Below are 20,236 nucleotides of genomic sequence, written 5' to 3'. Positions count from 1 at the left end.
GTGCCTGTAGAATCATGATACAGTAGGGGTGTCAAGCTCTTTCCAAGGAGGGCCTAGTGTCATTTTTTTAAATACATGTTTTATTTAACCAGGCAAGTCAGTTAAGAACAAATTCTTATTTGCAATGATGGCCTACCAAACGGCAAAAAGCCTACTGCGGGGATACGGGCTGGGATTAAAAATACAAATCAATTAAATAAAAATATAGGACAAAAACACAAATCACAACAAGAGAGACAACACAACACTACATAAAGAGAGACCTAAGACGACAACATAGCATGGCAGCAACACATGACAACGCAGCATGGTAGCAACACAACATGGCAGCAGCACAACATGGTAGCAGCACAAAACAGGGTACAAACATTGTTGGGCACAGACAACAGCACAAAGGGCAAGAAGGTAGAGACAACAATACATCACACAAAGCAGCCACAACTGTCAGTAAGAGTGTCCAAGATTGAGTCTTTGAATGAAGAGATTAAACTGTCCAGTTTGAGTGTTTGTCAAAGCTCGTTCGAGTCGCTAGCTGCAGCGAACTGAAAAGACGAGCGACCCAGGAATGTGTGTGCTTTATGGGTACCTTTAACAGAATGTGACTGGCAGAACGGGTGTTGTATGTGGAGAATGAGGGCTGCAGTAGATATCTCAGATAGGGGGGAGTGAGGCCTAAGAGGGTTTTAAAAATAAGCATCAACCAGTGGGTCTTGCAACGGGTATAGAGTGCAGTGATGTGTCCTATAAGTAGCATTGGTGGCAAATCTGATGGCCGAATGGTAAAGATCATCTAGCCGCTCGAGAGCACCCGTATCTGCTGATCTATGAATTACGTCTCCATAATCTAGCATTGGTTAGGATGGTCATCTGAATCAGGGTTAGTTTGGCAGCTGGGGTGAAAAAGGAGCGATTACGATAGAGGAAACCAGTCTATATTTAACTTTAGCCTGCAGCTTTGATATGTGCTGAGAGAAGGACAGTGTACCATCTAGCCATACTCCCAAGTACTTGTATGAGGTGACTACCTCAAGCTCCAAACCCTCAGAGGTACTAATCACACCTGTGGGGAAAGGGGCATTCTTCTTACCAAACCACATTACCTTTGTTTTGGAGGTGTTCAGAACAAGGTTAAGGGCAGAGAAAGCTTGTTGGACACTAAGAAAGCTTTGTTGTAGAGCGTTTAACACAAAATCCCAGGAGGGGCCAGTTGAGTATAAGACTGTATCATCTGCAAATAAATGGATGAGAGAGCTTCCTACTGCCTGAGCTATGTTGTTGATGTAAACTGAGAAGAGCGTGGGGCCTAGGATTGAGCCTTGGGGTACACCCTTGGTGACAGGCAGTGGCTGAGACAGCAGATGTTCTGACTGTAGGTTTGTAGGTTATTAGTTTAAGACCTAGAGGGGAGTTCCTTACTAATTACTAACCTTATTTCAACATTCAAGTACAAGAGAGAAGCAAAAACCCGCAGACACTCGGCCCTCCGTGGAATGAGTTTGACACGTGTGATACAGCATCGACTTCTTTTACAGCCGCCCGAGTTATCGCTATCACTGGTGCTGGTAGGCTGCTAAATATTGTATTTTATTTTCATGACGGTCTTCATCCATAACCGTCGGGTACACGGTAATTTTGCCAGCCCTAAGCATCACATGCCGATACACTGTCTATATCCACAACAGCGTTAGCAGTCAGTGTGTGTGTGTGTGGGGGGACGGACGACAACAACGCTTATCTAATGCCAATTGTCAAATTGAGATGGAGAAATCTCCAAGTTGGCTACATGGTCGTTGCTTTACGCATTATCTAAATGTGCTTTATGGGTGAATAGCATTTTCATCACCACATTTTTATAGACCAGCGCCTGACAGAAAGGGAAAAATCGAAGCACTCCGCCCAGATATAGTCTCCTGATCGGTGGAGCGATGGAGTGGAGCTCTGAGGGAAGAGGCTGAGGCAGTGGGCTCTGTGGCCTAGTACGGTGGGGCCCTGTGGGGCTTTCCTCCCCTCACTTAGTTGAGTGATGGACTGGGGATAGGAGAAGAGTGGAGCGGAGCCCATCTCTGGATATGTTCCTGTGTTTCACCTGTGCAGCGTCCTTTGGATCTCAGGGAGTGTTAAATGTGTCAGACCATTCTGTATGTGAGAGGGCGAGCTAGGCGGCTTGAAACAATGCACTGCCAACCTCATCTTTCTCTCTGCATCCCTCCCTTTTTCCCGTCCTCCCTCGTTCCCCACCTCCCACGCATATCCCTTCCTTCCTCTGCTTCCTCAATTAATCTATCCCCTCTTCTTCTCCTCCTCCATGTCCCTCTATCCCTTTCTTCCTTCCTTCGATTTGAGCCCAGTGTGCTGTGCAAATGAGTTGCTGGCACATTAGCATCAGCGAACGAGGGGATTTTCAGTGTGATGGATTCAGAGATTGACTGTCAGTCATCAGAGCCCTGACACAGATGTGTCAGACGGAGAAACGAAGGTCTTTGATGTTTTTGTATCCACGTCCCTTGTTCAGCTACGAATTTGTGGCTGTGCGCTGCGTGTGCGTGTTTATGCATGTGTGTGTGTCTCATAAACGTTTGTGTGTCTGTGTTGTGTGTGTGTGACTTTGCGTGGGTGAGGCAATGGGGGATGTAGTCTGTCTATTCCTTATTTCTAGGTTACCTGTCTCTCTGTGGTGGTGTTTCATAGAAAACTGTAGAAAGGTAATGTTGGCTAGCTATGACGTACTGACATGAGACTGATAACTGTCAATCAGAACTCAAATATACACTATATACACCCCATCTATACCACCTAAGTACCGTACTATAATTAAACTGAGAAACCTGTATCACAAAGGGATAATCTAAAAATGCTTCATTTAGCCAATATCATATCCAGCGCCATGGTCTCCCAATTCCAACCACCTGAAAAAACGAACCCAAGGGAAAATCCCTACCGGCATCCCATTTTTTTCCCCCTTGAGCAGTCAGGGAAATCTAGCGTAATTTAAGAATATTACAACACCGACAATACATGGATGTAATTTTCCACCCAGTAAATGCAGAATCATGAGAGAGAGAGTCCCCATACTTTTAAGTATATTTTGTCAAAGAGGTCAGATCCTACTAGGCCTTCAAACCCCACTGAAGGCCTATAAGGACACCAGAATAAAAGACACGGACCATGTATGGTACTTGAACGTCAAGCAGCAGCTTCCTGCCATGAGTATTTCATACCACGCACCTTTTTACATTTCATCTCTCCCTCCTTTATCTGTCTGGGAATATGTCAGCCTATCCCCTTTAGGAATAACTACACAGCATGCCATTTCTTTTTTTTTAAACGGCACATCAAAGTCCGCCGCATCATGTGACTAGCAACATTTTGGACAGAGAGCAAAGACTAAGATTTCTTTCTTTATAGGCACCAGCCCAAAGTGGAGCTAGTCTCCCGCATGCTAAACAAGGTTCACGACCTGACCCTGGTCCCCTCAGTGTTGTCCTGTAGCACTGAGCCGCCTGTAACATGTTTAGCATGTCTGTCTAAGCTTGTTTTGACTGGGGACTCAACTGGATCCCTAACAAGCTGCTCCCCTGTGAAGAAGACAAATATAACAACAGCTAAGACAAATAACAAAAAAAGAAATAACCGCTCGGTGACAACAACGTCTGGGATTTGTTTTTTTAAACCAGAAAAGCTTTAAAAAAAACAAAACAAAACAACTGTGATCAAAAGGACTGAGAGAGAAAAAAAAAAGATTGGGATGAAAGTAAGAATAGTAACAGTAGCTGATGAAGCCGTCCTAGTAGTCATCTCCTAAACCCTCCAGCCTTGGTGAAGGGGAGGACCCTTTTCAAAGCAGCAGTCATGCATAATATAAGCCACTTTGTTTATTAATGATGAGGGGTCCCAGCAGAGACGCAAATCTTCGGCGCTAGGCCCGAATCGCGGTAGCTTTAATATCTAGCCGGATAAATAATTTATTCCTACACCACTGCGCCCTCTGAAGATTCGACCCTCGCTTCTCAATTCCGACACACTCGGCCTGGCGCACTACAAAAGCGAGAGGCGGCGCTGTGCTCGATCTCTTCTCCCTCTGCCACCTCCCTGTGCTTGACGGTGCTGCTTTCATGTACTTCGCTGGGAAGGGGATGCTGAGAAATGGGCTGCCATGGCCCCACACTTCCAGGCCAACATGTCCACCACCCCCTAAAATGAATTTCCACAGAGAGCCATGCATGGCACCTAAGCGGCAGTTCGCCATTGGGGAATCTACAGAGAAGATACTTTCTACAAAGTCAGCCATTTTGACACTGCCATCCCTCACCATGGTGCTTTTTGGAGAAAGTGTACTACCATTACGGCCCCTACTATGACTGATGAACGTGGTGTAATATGTCAAATTGAATGACCCAGAGAATACATCATTACATATGTAACACATGAGATATGAACCCGGGTCTCCCAGGAAAGCAACAAACGTCTTAGACAAAGAGGAAATTCCCTCTTGGGCCGATGGCAGATGCTGATTTTGAAGATCGCAGGCTGGGCTACCTCATCACGTGACCATGTCTGCTACACATTGAAGAGTGTTTTGATTGTCATTGGAAAAGGTGATCAGTGAAGTCCATAAATCCATAAAGTCCTATCACTCATAATAGAGGTGTGTGTGTGTGTGTGTGTTTGCATGTAGTGCGTCTGTCAAATTCACCTATTCCCGACCCAAAAGACTGGTGTGCCCGTTGCAAATAATAACAAATCTGAAAGCTATTTCCATTCAGTGGCGCCAAAGAATGACATGACGAGTAGCCAGTGAACGGCGGCGGCGGCGCTCGTTGCGCAGGGCATTGATCAAAACGTTGTCTAGGAGGATCCTTAGCACCTGCACCGGACAAAGTGCCGTCTCTTCGCCTCTTTCACTCACTTCCTGGCTTTAATAGAAAAGCTATGAATGGGTATGTCTGGCAGCTGCATGCATTCTCTGTTCCCTGTTGGGGGGGGGGGGGGGGTGTACGACACCTTATTTCCTGTCAGGCGTAATGTGAAAGAACGAAAGAGAAACAGGGGAAATCAATTCAAATGGAAGCGCTAGCTAGGTAGACAGCCACAGTCTAGACTCTAGACAGAGCTGCTTGGGTCGTTGGCGTGTGTCGGTGAACGCAGACCTTCGTTTGGTCTCATAACAAGGACTCGTTGCGACGGGGTTCGAAAGCAGACCAGTTGGACAAAATAAATCAATGTCAGCCTTGGTATTTACCATGAGATGACAGACATATCTAGTTGGAGATTTGACAAAGGGCCGAGAAGAGGAAAGATGGCATAGGTCAGAACATCTTCCTATTATACTGGAATTCCTGGTTGCAAACATAATCATGGTCCCTGTCTGTCAAGCCTGGCCTAGTATTTACTGTTGATTGCGGCACTGTGGTTGCTAAGTACCTGACCTCACCCACAACAGAAAAAAAGAAGGCACTGCCAGACTGCAGCAGCTAGAACAAGAGCATGAAGCTGACAACACGGGAAAACACATTCACTACGAGATCTACATACTGTACATACTTACATGACAAGGACACACAAATATTATATCCTGATGCCTAACCCCATACATATCTACCTCTATAACTCCGGCATTGTACATACAGTACTGGAACTGACCCTGCATGTAACGTTCTCGTGTTCAGCTAATTTCTATTTCTCATTTGTTTTTGTGCTACTTCACTTTATTTAAATAGTACTACTGATATTGAGTACTCCATTGTTGGGTTTGGAGCTTGCAAGAAAGGCATTTCACTGTACTTGTGCACGTCACAATAAAAACTTGAAACACATACGCTACATTGAGGACCTGCAGAGTATCACACTGTACAGTACGCGTGCATATGCCAGCTGTAGCGAGTGTTGACTGCACGGATAATGAGGGTACTGCGGAGGACCATTAGAAGGGTTGAGGTAGCACACGCCCGGTGGTGTACACTAAGTGTACTCATCAAGTGCTGCTTGAACACCCACAGCCTAATAACACACTCAACAAAAAGGTCCACTTGGGGGAAAGGGCTCACCAGCCAAACCAAAGTGGCTGGGTCAAGAACCAATTCAGATAACAAGTTGTGCTACTTCCAACAAATATTGTGCATAATACGCCAATCTAGTTGAATGAACAGATGACACGTCCGTTTACACACTTGGCAGCATTTGAAATGGCTCGGTTTGACAGGCTTGGCTTTGTGTTACCCTCTTTCAAAGACACAATTGGTCAGGTGGACAGAGAGACAAAAAAAAAAAAGACTGCAAATGTCAAACCGTCGAACCTTATCTGGAATGGCCAGGAGGTGTCCTTTCTCCTCCTCTGCCACTTTGTGTGTGTCTGTGTGTCTGATTGTGTGTGTATGCCTCTGCCTGCGGAGCGATGAGGAGAATAGAATTGAGAATACTAATGCCAGCCTTCTTAAAAGTAGGGCCATGCCTCTTGTCCCTGTGTCCCTATGGGCCAAGCTCACTGTCCCCTCCACCCTGACCTCACACAGTGGTGTCACCACAGAGATAAAGCAGTGATTATCAAACGCCTCTCCTTGTCATTATCACTAGGAGCTGTGACAACAGGGCCAGCCGTAGGGGCCGCGGCCCCGAGTTCTCCCCCAGGATGAGCGCACAGAGCTGGGGTTGCTGTAACCTCAGTGCTGCCTGCCTCGAAGCGCTGCTGGGTCATCAGCATGCATGGGGTGCCCGTAAGCAAACATCGCTGCTGTCAAACGCTAACACTGTAGTCAAACAGCAGGCACTCCCCCAGGTATCCCCTGAGCTCAATGCTCCGCAACGGAGGCTATTGTATTGAGCAGAAAGGGAGGAATGTAAGGGCGAGCGGGAGGGAGAGAGAGAGAGAGATGGAAGTAATGAGCAGAGTAGAGGGGGAGAGGTAGAGAATTGAACAAAGGGAGGAGTAGAGATTGAGAGATGAAGAATGGTAAGACAAGAGAGAGGGAGAGAGGAGATGAAGAGAAATAGAGATATCAAGATAAAGACATATTCCAAGTGTACGTTACAGGTATACAAGGTGGGAGAGAGGAAAATATAAAGGTGCTCTAGGGGAAAGACGTATTGACAGCGTCAGAGGGGGTGGGGGGGGGGGGGCAGCCTCAGGGGTTTGTGTGTGTATGGGGGATGGCGGTCAGAGGGGGTGGGGGGGGGGCAGCCTCAGGGGTTTGTGTGTGTATGGGGGATGGCGGTCAGAGGGGGTGGGGGGGGTGGGGGCAGCCTCAGGGGTTTGTGTGTGTATGGGGGATGGCGGTCAGAGGGGGTGGGGGGGCGGGGGGCAGCCTCAGGGGTTTGTGTGTGTATGGGGGATGGCGGTCAGAGGGGGTGGGGGGGGGCAGCCTCAGGGGTTTGTGTGTGTATGGGGGATGGCGGTCAGAGGGGGTGGGGGGGGGCAGCCTCAGGGGTTTGTGTGTGTATGGGGGATGGCGGTCAGAGGGGGTGGGGTGGGGGGGGGCAGCCTCAGGGGTTTGTGTGTGTATGCGGGATGGCGGTCAGAGGGGTGGGGGGGGGGCAGCCTCAGGGGTTTGTGTGTGTATGTGGGATGGCGGTCAGAGGGGGTGGGGGGGGGGGGGGCAGCCTCAGGGGTTTGTGTGTGTATGGGGGATGGCGGTCAGAGGGGGTGGGGGGGCAGCCTCAGGGGTTTGTGTGTGTATGGGGGATGGCGGTCAGAGGGGGAGTTGGCTCCTCTGTGGCGGCACTTAATTCAAGGGCACCTGGAGGAGGGTTGCCATGGGGACGCCGTGCCCACAGGGAGAAAGGTGTGAGACCTCTCCATCCTCTGTGAAACACAATAACAGAGATCACATAAGCAGAATGAACTATTGTCATGGTCCTGCATATAGCTAGGGATTCAAGGCTGTTGTATAACCAGATAATCTCTCTATGCCTTAATATAAAGGCTAAAATGGCATATTGTCATAATGTATGCAAGAGTAATGCTGCCATGGATATCCTTGAGGTAAATGGGGAAAGAAAAGCAAGGTTTTTTGGATGTTTGTGTTGCTAGCGAGCCAGCTTTCCTCTCTGTTGCTTCTCGTGATTGGCCTTGAATGAAGGACTGAAGGAAATTTGACACTCAGACTGAAGGAGAAGCAGCTCCAAGGCCACATCTCAGATCCAAACACCCACAGTGGTGGAAGCACCCACACACACACACCCACACACACACACACACACACACACACACACACACACACACACACACACACACACACACACACACACACACACACACACACAGCTAATGGAGACACTATCATTAAAAGGTGTTGAGAGGGCTCTATACCTTGTGCATGTCTAACTATAGGCTGAATCCAGTGATTGTGTGATGTTATACATGTCCTCCCCGTTTCCTTTCACACACACACGACTTCCATTTCAAACGGCACATCCAGTTCCTTGCTAATCCAATATGATGGACGCCGGCGACAGTGATATTCATGAACCTCCACTCAAGCTGCAAGGCCACATCTCAGATCCAAAAACCCACAATGGCACAAGAACACACACACACACACACACACACACACACACACACACACACACACACACACACACACACACACACACACACACACACACACACACACACACACCCCCCCCCCCCCCCCCCCTTAAATATCCAGCGATGAAATCTCCTGGAATGTTTCCATCACAAACAACAAACACGGTCTGTGTTTAGAATTAGGATGTTAATCCCGTCATCCCAATGCAGCAGCGTGTGCAGGTATGGATTACGCCGCAGGGCAAATAGTCCCCTTACCTTGCCCGTTTCCATTCCAAAAGGGTAGGTGTGAGTAGTGTGTGCGACACTGTGTGTGTGTGTGTGTGTGTGTGTGTGTGTGTTGACTGATGAGGAACGAATGAGGTCCGACATACTGCATCAACAAAGCTACTGCAGTGTCATTGATCTGTGGTGAGTTTCCGTTAAGTGTTTTCATAATTAGAGCGAAGAGAAATCAGCACCGACTCAGTCAGACAAAAAGCTCATCAAAGCCGTGCATCAGAGAATGTGTGCGCTGTTCATATACGTATACCGCAGCTTCCTTAGTGATATAACGACGGAACGGACAAAGGCATTCATGACAAAATGTCATCTGAGAAAGCCCAGTGGATTTCGCGAGGCTCCTCCGTAAGACGGCAGAGCACGTTCTTTGCTGTGACATAACGACGCTGCTAAATAGGTTTTGGTTGGCCTGCGAGTGCTGAGGCTATGTTTTGCCAGCCCCAAGGGAGGCCCAGTGTGAGATGAAACCGTCAACATGGATTAAATATATACCATACGTGGGAGGGAAGAAAGAGCCAGTGTCAAGTCGAGCCAGCCGCAGACTGAGTGCTTCTGGGTAATACCGGAGTGAGGAGAGAGAGAGCAGTTTGAAATGACAAACACGAAGGGAGAAGCATGGTCGAGAGGGGGGGCTCTTCAATTACCTTCAATCAGAAGCAGTGTAGAAGAAATCACACTGGCTTGAATAGGCCATAATGAATTGCTTTTCATATAGACAGGCTGAGAGTGGGGCATCGGTGGCGGCGGGCGGTTGGCGATGGGGGCCTTGCAAAAAGGCGCCTTTCCATTCAGCATCCATCATAATAGTGGCGTCGTGGCGGACGGTGGCAGTCGTTAATCAGGCAGGATAACAGGACAAACAGTGGCTTCTCCACTCTGCCTGGCACTAAGAGTGGCTCGCCAAACAAACCTGGCTAATACTCAATCACTTTGAAGCAGTTCTTCATACACTCGAGTGTCACATGTACATGTACAGACGCATTAGCATGCATACTAGGATCCAAAGCCCAATTGGAAACAATATGCCAATATCCCACCAACCAAATGTTAAGCAAACAACTCCCAGCCATGGCTTAACAGTACCTACTATGTACCAAAAGGTTAAAGCATCTCCTATTAAAATGATCCAATCCATCTCTCCACTGTTGTTTGTATCACAAGCTCTCGTCGGTGGCTCCTGTCCCTGCGGTATCCTTTCAGGAGGAAACGACGGGGCCGACAGAAACAGAGTAATGACACCACCAGCAGGCTGAATACAGTATGAGGCCTTCAGCAGCGCTCCCAGAGTCAACTGCCTTTTTTTGTTTGGGGGGGGTTGAACTTACTGTTGGGGGGTGCAGTCGGGGTTTGAACTTACGAGTTAAAACAGCAGAAAACACAAGGTGACATTTTGAAATGTGGTTGTGCATCAGCAGTTTCTCTCTTGTTATGTCAGTCACTGAAATTCACTCAATTAGCCCATGTCAGCTAAAACATTTTTTATTGGTAAATGAGTCTAGCGGCCAGCTATCTAAACTTGCAGTAGGCCTAATCATGGTCCTCCATTGATGCTATTAGTCACTCACGCTCAGATATCATATTAAAAACGGCAAACATTTCTCTTCTCTCTCGTTTGTAGAATGACATGAAATGAGTTGTAAAATAGCAAAATCTTCCCTCCGCCCCATGGCAAAATGTGTAGAATTGCAGCAAAATGTTTTTAAAATGGCAACATTTTCTCCACGGACCATGGGACACAGATCCGTGAGCCACTGAGGTCCCTCTCCCGTCAAAGTTGCCCATTCCTGTCATAGGTCATAGTCTGAAGGAGATCTTATCAAGCAGAAAACTGTAATAGGGTTTCTAATGGGGGGGGCACTCTAATGGGGGGGGGGGCACTTGGTTGACGGAAACGAGGGCTGGCACTTGATATAGAGGGCCATGAGTCTGGACTTGGATGGCTTATTCAGAGAGCGACTGAAATGGAATCTCTCCATTGGAGTGATATGCAAGAGCATGTGTGATGTCTTTTCACATGAAATGGAATCGGTGATGAACACATGCTGCTCTGAATAATACTTTTTTTAAAAGACACCCAAGTCGTCAGACGAAGCTGGGTATCATGTGGGCGGGCAATGAGTAACCACTAAAAGCAATAATAGACTGTTCAGTGGGGTCTATGCATTGTGCACTTCACTGCCGTATGCCAGTGTGAATGGGAGACAGAAACAACCTTGACTGTAGGACTATCAGTGTAGACATGTGGTCAGTGTCATATGCCTTGAACCACAGGCTCTTCCTTTCTTTTCCCATTCTTTCACTTTAACCATCGGACAGCCGCAAATCCACAGAGAAAGCCTGAGAACCCTTTAAATGTTCATTACAGTATGTAAATAGTTGAGCAACTTCAAATGCAAGAGAAGTGCAATCCAATTACCAAAGCTAGAGGGTGAAAGAAATAACTAAATAGGGAATAGAAGAGGGCAGCCAGGGTTTCAGCTGCCATTTTAGAACAGTGTGTGTGTGTGTGTGTGTGTGTGTGTGTGTGTGTGTGTGTGTGTGTGTGTGTGTGTGTGTGTGTGTGTGTGTGTGTGTGTGTGTGTGTGTGTGTGTGTGTGTGTGTGTGTGTGTGTGTGTGTGTGGTTTCCAGCCAGGTCATTAGAAGCAAACATTAAAAAACATCATTCATCAACCCTTTATTGGATAAAGCAAGCATTATTTCCCCACATCTTCTCAGACTCTATTGGAAGCTCGATTGTGTTCCAGACTGGCATTTGGCCTGAGAGACAGTTGGCATATCGCGCTCAACGGCTCGGGCAGAAAAGTCAGAAATCCAATGCGGTACTGAGCACAGGGAAGATGCAGAAAGCCAATAACGTCGATAGAGGCGCAGGCTCGGCCAATTGACTGCGGCGGCCTACGTGAGCTGCTCTCCTCCGTCTGACACCGCCTTGATTGACAAAGATTACGGCTAAACGGAGGAGAGCGACGCCGTCAAGCACACGGACTGCAACTAAGTGGACTGAAGTGAATGATATGGACAGCGGAACACGTGAAGATGTCGAGTTGCCAGGTTGCTGGGAATTCTCTCTGCGGAAGGTTGGAAAGGGGCGAGGGGAAACGGGATAAAAAAAGAAAACTCCAGCAGAAGAGACTGCAGCAACCAACAGAGAACCCTGAGAGAAGCAGCCTAAAGCAATTATAGAGCACAGTAAAGACGTTGAGCCAATTTTAAAATGGAAAACCAGGACACAGAGTACCATAGCGAATACATACAGCAGAACACAATCTCAAAGACCTTGAAAGGACATTAAAACCCAGCCATTGTGTGTCAACAGTTGCACTATGCATTATGATTACATGAATCTGCATTGGTCACAAGCGTGGATCTAAAATGGCCGCCACATGTAACTCATGTGCATTAGGGCCCTGTTGTCTGAGGATGCACAGGATCCGGAGCCATTAATCAGAGTTTGGCCAGCGGGGACCTGCAGCAAATGAGGTGGGTTGCCCTGTTGAAGCCCTCTGCCTTTGTGTGGATGAACCAGGATCAATAGATGGATGAACCACTTGGCTTGACTCATGGTCTCAAGCCGGACCACCTCCTCTCCAACCACAAATCAACCCCCTTCAAGACCATTACGTTTCATTAACCTCCATAGTCCAAATCATAATTCCACACTTCACACACTCTCACAGGCATGATTAATCGATGCATCAACCATTAGCTTGCCAGGTAGCGAAAGGGACCGGTTACGAGTAAAATAAGGGAGTTTGGACCTTACCGTGGCCCCCACGTGTGAGAAAGGGCATCCTGTTGATGGCGATGGGCACAGTTCCATGCTTGTTGTGGAAGTGGTGGACGTGGTGGGTGGTGCTGAGGCTGGAGGAGACGCGGGCGGCCACGGCAGGGCAGGGGAAGGCCAGCAGGGCCAGGGAGAGCACCAGCCGGAACAGGCAGGCCGGGCTGGCCCACACCAGGGGCGCCACGGGCCGCTGCACTAGCAGCAGCCCTCCGCCCACCTCCAGGACCGACCGAAGCACGGGGGCGTAGCTCAATGGGAGCAGCATGCCCCTCCAACTTCCTTCCGCGCGACAGGAACAGGAAGATGACATCTCAGATGGACCCAGGGCCCATGATCCCCGGCTTGCCAGCGCGGGGCAAAAATATATATATTTGTAAAACCCCAAAATCAGCAGAGGATGAAAAAAATAAACACGATCCTCCTTCCGAAGACGATGATCCCAAAAACACTGCAGGAAAAAAAAGGTATGTTCAGGGAAAATAAAAAGCGAAATCCTTCCAAAAAGGAGCAAGAAGAAAAAAAATCTGAAAATTCCTTCAGTGAGTCCTACAGCTAAATCCTCCCTGGAGCCTATTCCCTATTCTTACGCAATCCTCCAGAGCCCCCAAAAAAACTAATCCCCAAAACAACAGCACCCCAAAAAAAATATCCCGCCCCACTGCCGACTAAGGGCTTTTATTAAGGCACCCTGCTAAGCACCACAAAACAAACTACCGCTAACGGTGGAAGCCTAAACAGCAACTGATAAATCAGGGAAACACAGATTATTGCAATTTTTTAAAACGCTTCCATCTGTAAAACTATATGACTAATCAACACAAATATATTTCTCAGCTATAACTCAATAAACCTGTTCGCTGTCAATAGAACTGAAGTTTTCCACCGCTTTGCCAAAGCGCTACAAACCTTCTCGATCCAGAGCCTGAGCCCTCGGTGTGGTTAAAAAAACCACCACCATCCCCACAGTTTGCTGGATGAAACCTCTCACATCAGAAAACAAAAGGCAAAAAAGGGATAGAGTGATGGAGAGCGGGCTAGAACAGTGCCAAGACGATGGAGGTGCTGCTGAATCCAGCTTCCAGGCTTTTCAAATCTCTGAAGGAACGACAGCGTAGAGCAGAGCTGTCTGCAGAGAGCAGAGGAAAACAAGGGATGTGGAAAACGAGTGCAGGGCAGAGGAAGAGAAAAAGCAGAAGCAGGTATTCCCAACAACTATAGACACTCGCAATCCCTCTCCCCTCCAGGAGAGAACCAAGCTAGGGTGGAGAGCGGCGCGGATACAGATTCAGAGGCAGTAGAATCGCACCCAAACACACAGAGAGCATCCAAGTGATCCTTATTCCCCTCCAGCTCAGAAAAGCATCACAGCGTACCGATCCTTCAAAAATCCTCCTAGTCTCCTTCCCACTCAATATCACACAGTATCCTTTTCCTTTATGTCCCTTTAGATGGAAAGAGATTCCCGGGTCTCTCCCTCTCAGTCCGTGGATTCCCCGACGCTGGTCTGAGGAAGAAGCAGTCCTCTCGGAGCTCCGGCACAGACTGCTGGCTGGCTTGTTCGGACCGACGCCACTGCTGTGAAATTCATGCTAATTGAAACAGGGGCTGCAGCAGCGAGAGCATCCTTCCCCTCCTTCCTTCCATGAGACTCTCCTGATCCAGCGGTCTAAAGGCAGGACGTCTGCGTACGCTGGGGCGGACAAGGGGCAAGTAAAACAGAAACGCCAGAAACGGAGCAAGGGAAGTTGGAGGCACTCCGCTCTCTTTGAAAGCACAGCCGGAGACTAAGATAGATGGAGGCAAACAGACGCGGAGAGAGTGTGAGCGAGAGGGAGGGAGGGAGGGAGGGAGGGAGGGAGGGAGGGGAGAGAGAGGCAGGCAGGGAGGGAGAATGGGTAGCAGGCAGGAACACATGCTTGTGTATGCACATACAGCACACAAATAGAGTGAAGCCACAGATTTGTCGCCAATGTATGGGCTCTCACCCAGTAAATAACAGCTTGGTGGACTGTTGGGGGGGATTCTTGTTCCAAAGTCACTGTAATAACAACACAGCAGCAGGAGTCAGAGAGGGTATTTTTGTCATTTAGGAATAATGAATGAACACGTGCACGCAGGTGAAAAATAAACAACATTCACACATAGAAAAACACGGATCTGAGCACACACGCACAAAGAGGGCGAGACCCGGTTGGTCACTGGTGATAAATCATTGAAGGGTCTAGCAAATGAATGAGGGACCTCTTTTTCCCCTCATCAGTGTGAGGATACGGCACACTGCTGCTTTGTTTCACTCGCCCTCCCCTCGTTCATTTCATCCTCCCCTCAGTACTCCCTCTTTTATCCTTTCACTTCCCTCTACACTCTAAACACATCTCACATCCCCTAGCACTGAATATTCCACTCTCATTTGTCTTGTCTTTCCCTCCACTGCTCTTTCTCTGCTATTACTATCATACGAGGCCAGGGTAGCAAGGTGGAGAGGTAACGACGAGAGGCAGAAAGAGAGGGATGTGGAGCGAGAGAGAAAGAGAGGGAGGAGGGAAAGGCACAGAAAGCTGGAGACAGTGAGATAAATAGATGACAGACAGAGGGGAGGACCAAGAGAGGGGAAGAGGGAGAGACAGAGAGCGAATGAATACAGGGAGTGAGGGAGGGGAAAAGGGAGAGACAGAGAGCGAATGAACACAGGGAGGGAGGGAGGGTGAGAGAGAGAGAGAGAGAGAGAGAGAGAGAGAGAGAGAGATAGAGAGAGAGAGAGAGAGAGAGATAGAGAGAGGGAGAGATAGCATACCAGATAAATCACGGCTGATGGAGTTTTCAGTTGGGACCGCCTCGCTTCTCTGAAAGGAGCGTGCTTGAAAAATGGGCAAACAGAAAAAGCCAGCACCACTCTTCCCCCTGTGACAGGAGGACAGGGCCACACTATCATTCAGATACACATCCTCACATGCGCACAAACACACAGCCCCCCCCCCCAGCAGCCATTACCCGGTGGGCTCGCCTAACAGTGACAGGAGGAGGCACACCAGGGGCTATCAGGGTGATGGAAGTTGGACACCCGGGCCAGGGTGAGCTTGGATATGGGCCTGACCCAGGCACCTGTCTGGAGCTGGCAGGGGTGGAACCAAGGGAGCATGTCACAATTCACCCGGCCACTCAGTCAGCCGGCTGTGGCTTAAAGGTGGCCGTCTACGGTGGACCAGCAGTTAGCGCTAGTCTAGGGAGAGTATCTCCAATATGCAAAGAGGTGGAACACTTCGCTTTGCGGCTGGGTGCTAAAAAGGGAGGTAGAGCTGTGTTAGCCAGAAGAAGAAAAAAAACTCTATTGTGTATATAATTGCATATAGAAACTTGTCCTGAGAAATGCCTTACGGCCAAAATGTTGACAATAAGAAGTCCCTGTACTATACAAGGAACAGACACACACACTGGACAAAACACTCCCACACAGACGTGTTGTTTCCACAAAGGTGATGGGTGAAAGGTGTGTGAGGGGTAGCTCAACATGATGAAATACACAATGGGCTTGCTACAGCTGCTGCTGGATGTCCCGAAAGACTGAGCGAAAACACACACACACACACACACACACTGAGGCCCAGGAGAGTGTCATCCTCACCCCTATCCTCCACTTCTAGGTGACGCAAGGCAGGCAAGCCACTTGCTGCTTCTGGTATTATTGTATTCCCCTGTTCACTACAACCCCCCCCCTCCCCCCCAAGCACGCCCTCCCCAAAGGGAAGTGAGGTCAGAGAGAAAGTAGGATTACAGTTCCTGGTGGTGGATGGATCAAATGCCTCTCTCCCTACCTCCTAATCCCGAAAAAAAACTATTCTCCCTTACCCACATATTTAACTAGACTCCCTCATCCTCCCCATCCATAAACAGTGGGTGTTGGGCTGGGGGGCATCAAAAAAGAGCATTCTTGAGGAGAAAGTGTTGGAGTAATGGAGTGTTCTTATAACAATAGGACTGCAGGGATTTAGCAAGCCTGAGAGATCAGTGTTTACATGTGGGGAAATTCACATCTACACGAGGTACAAGTCCAGTGGTGGAAAAAGTACCCAACTGTCATACTTGAGTAAAAGTAAAGATACTGTACCTTGACTCAAGTAAAAGTAAAAGTCACACAGTGAAATTCTACTTGAGTAAAAGTCTATAAATATTTGGATTAAAATATACCTAAGTATCAGAAATAAAACTATAAATCAAATTCAAATTCCTTATATTAAGCAAACCAGATGACACCATTTTCTTTTTTTTTTTTTTAATTTACGGAAAGCCAGGGGCACACTCCAACATTCAGACATAATTTACAAATGAAGCATTTGAGTGAGTCCGCCAGATCAGAGGCAGTAGGGATGACCAGGGATGTTCTGTTGATAAGTGTGTGAATTTCACCATAATGCTAAGCATTCAAAATGTAATGAGTACTTTTGGGTGTCAAGGAAAATGTATGGAGTAAAAAGTACAATATTTTCTTAAGGAATGTAGTGAAGTAAAAGTAAAAGTAGTCAAAAATATAAATGGTAAAGTACAGATACAAAGAAACTACTTAAGTAGTACTTTAAAGTATTTTTAATTAAGTACTTTGCACCACTGGCTAAGTCACAGGACAGTTTGAATTTGTCCTTCACACTGAAGAGGGCGAAAGCCGAAACTTCTCCAAAGAGGTCAGGAAAATAGGCCATACTGAATCCCTTAGCTCACACAGCAGGGGAGGCATAAACACACAAAGGAAGTCATCACTTTTTAACTCCCGGCTCCCATTTGGACGATTCGATAACTTCTTCTCAGAATCAAATGTTAGCCACTTATGTAAGTGAACTTTGTGGAGAAGCTCAAGCTGTGAGCTATGTATTCTGCAGACAATGGGACACACTAGCAACCCACAGACACTCGATTTGTCAGTTTAGCAACAAGATGCAAAAATGAGCATCAGTTACAATACAGCACAGTATGCTTTCTGTAGCGTTGTAGCGTTGCACAAGTAGAGGCAACGCGATGTGAGGTTCAGTTAAGCAACTAGTTAACTAGCTGGCAATGGTTATGGACTAGCTAGTAGCTAGCCCGCTTACAGTAAGACATATGAGGCTATACGCTGTGTTTACAAAAAGCTAACTGGCTATGGAGACATACTAGCTAGTCGCTAGCTATGGATCAGCTTGCAGCTACAAATAGCTCCGGCTATTTCGATACAGTTGATTGAGTACCTGGCTAAGGTAATGACTGGTTTATAATAACGCAGACACAATGTTATCACTGCTGGGGAAAATAGCGAGAGAGACACACAGTTTACGGTGGGCTATAATCTAATTGCACAGTTTATGTACATACTCTTACATTCTGCTCTCAGGGAGCCGGGTAATTAAAATCTATCGGTTTTCCACAAGCCCCACATCCATTTCACTGCTTCCCTTCTGCCTGTACCCAGACACATCCACACTACATCCCTCCTTCATAGTCAGACACAGAGAGAGAGAGAGGGAAGAGGGAAGGAATGAGCGAGAGAGAACAATTGGAGAATCGCTAAGTTCATTACAAGGCAAGAAGAGTCAAATGAATCCACTAATAACATCACGGCCTCACTACCTGTGAAGAAGGCTCAGTATCAGGTTGCCTCATAGATCCAGTAATTTTGTCAAAGGCCAATGATCTTTCCTGGTCTCAGCGCTCGCAGGACGGCGCGATCATATAAATAAACACGTCTTTATGTAATAACGCACGCATGAGCAGGAGACAGACAGGCGAAGGCAGGAGTGATGACAGACAGAGAGGGAGCGTGCTGTAGGTAAAAAGGGAGGAGGAGAGAGGGGGTGGCTGGTCTTGCATGGTGGAGCCTGCCTGTTTCACACATCTTATTCAACTATGATGATACATCCCAGAGAGAAGCAGGAAGAGGGACCCCAGCGTTAATAACTGGCAAACCAACTGGCACCATTTCAGCCAATCAGATTGCACATTTCTTTGAAACCATTTCATAAAACCCCATTTACAATATAGGCACAATAAAACCACTTCATGTCTTGGAGAGAAGACCCTGATGGTGGTGTTATCCGGCGATTGTTGTTAATTAGTTGTTAATTAGCTGGCATCTATCACTCCGGTCTTGCTGTTGAATATTTAAAGAGCTCCGGTTGAGGGGTTCCCCAGGGCACAATAGGTGTCGTCTCAGAAGCTGAATCAGCGTTTGTGTCTGATCAGAACATTAACTGCCTTCCATAGCCACCAGAGATCTCAGAGAATAATTTGTTAATTTCAGAAAAAAGACCCATTATTTTTTCCCCCAACAACCTCCATCGACATACTCCTATTTTTTTCCCCAATGTAACACCCACCTATCTAAATCAGATACAGTGAGAAATATATCAAACCCATATTAACATTTCCTTCCCCTGAATAACCACATTTTTCCCCCATCACCGTATCACCATGAGGATGAAAGTTCTACAGGCAGCCTTTAATCTTTCTCGCTCTCCCTCATTTTCTCAATTCCTTTACATCCCTCTAGCCATCTATCCATATTTGGACCCTGATGCTTCACAGTGAGTCATCTGTCACTGTCTGTCCCTCCAGCTGTGGACCCAGCTGTCCCAGGCAGATGGGCCCTGTCTCCCCCTCACCGTCCCTGGGCAGTGAACTCAGGAAGAAGCCCCTAACGTGGAGCCTTGGGCCACCAGGCCCTGGAGCTCCATTTACCACTGAACCAGGACCACAAGATGGCTGCCATGGACTAATTTAGCCCGGGTTGAAAATATACAGGTTGTATTAGAGATACCAGGCTGAAACACTCTGATCCCTGTATAATCTCTAAGCGAAATTATAAACATTTCTCACAGCAAGCTTTTATCCTTGACTTATATCACTCTGAGTTTTTATCCACTTGCTGCGTTCTGGACCCGGTTTTAGCCCTTGCTTTTTTCTCTTCTATTGTTACCTCTATGTCTGATAAACATGCCCCGCTTAAGAATCACAGAGTAAGAAACCGAACCAGTTCTTGGTTCTCTCCTGAATTGTCAGGTCTTTTCCTGCAAAAGAATCGGGCCTGGGCCTTGGTCGAGGAAAACAGGTACTCCAGCTGATTGGCTGTTTTTTTAGGCAATTGAGAAATAAATGTACTGCAGCTGTCAAAAAGGCAAAATCAAATTACTTCCTTAATGCTATGACAGATTCTGCAGGAGATCCTGCAAAATTCTGGAAAACCGTTAATTCACTGAAACGGGGGAATTCTGCTGTTTCTCTTCCTAAGCAAATTACCTCAGACTCCTGTATTCAAAGTGAAAAAAATGATATTTGTGATGCTTTTAATAAGCATTTCATCTCTGCTGGTTTTTTATTTGAAAGGAAAAGTGGCCATTGTGGTACTGGCCAGCTAGTTGATTTTTCGTCTTGCTTTTCAACCGTTACTCTGAAAAATGGTAACCCTGTTTTTAGTTTCCAGAAAATAACCGAAGCAGAGGTTCTAGCTGCCCTGCGTGCCATTGATACTAAGAAATCCTTAGGCACTGACCATTTAGACCCATACTTACTTAAGTGTGCTGCACCTATCATTGCTGGTTCAGTGACACACATTTTTAATCTAACATTAAGCACAGGAAATATCCCTAAGGTGTGGAAAGCAGCTTTTGTTCTGCCATTACATAAG

General features: G+C 47.3%; 1 protein-coding gene across 8 annotated transcripts in view; it reads right to left on the bottom strand.

Annotated features, from left to right (window-relative positions):
- nrxn2b (neurexin 2b) overlaps positions 1-20,236 on the bottom strand; it is a 937,590-nt gene that overhangs the window by 241,338 nt on the left and 676,016 nt on the right. The window contains exon 1 of one of the 8 annotated variants that reach the window (XM_082965088.1): positions 12,568-14,381. The exons of the other annotated variants lie outside the window; for them this stretch is intronic. Within the exon in view, the coding sequence (XP_082821214.1) occupies positions 12,568-12,898 (331 nt within the window). The 5' untranslated portion in view covers positions 12,899-14,381. Of the gene's footprint in view, positions 1-12,567; positions 14,382-20,236 lie in introns of those variants that run through there. 8 annotated transcript variants of the gene reach the window in all.

This window comes from Salmo salar, chromosome 18 (genome assembly GCF_965601325.2).
Source record: "Salmo salar chromosome 18, fSalSal1, whole genome shotgun sequence".
NCBI classification, from domain to species: Eukaryota; Metazoa; Chordata; class Actinopteri; order Salmoniformes; family Salmonidae; genus Salmo; species Salmo salar.
Note: the sequence above shows the minus strand (reverse complement) of the source record. Positions and strands in the feature narration are given on the sequence as shown.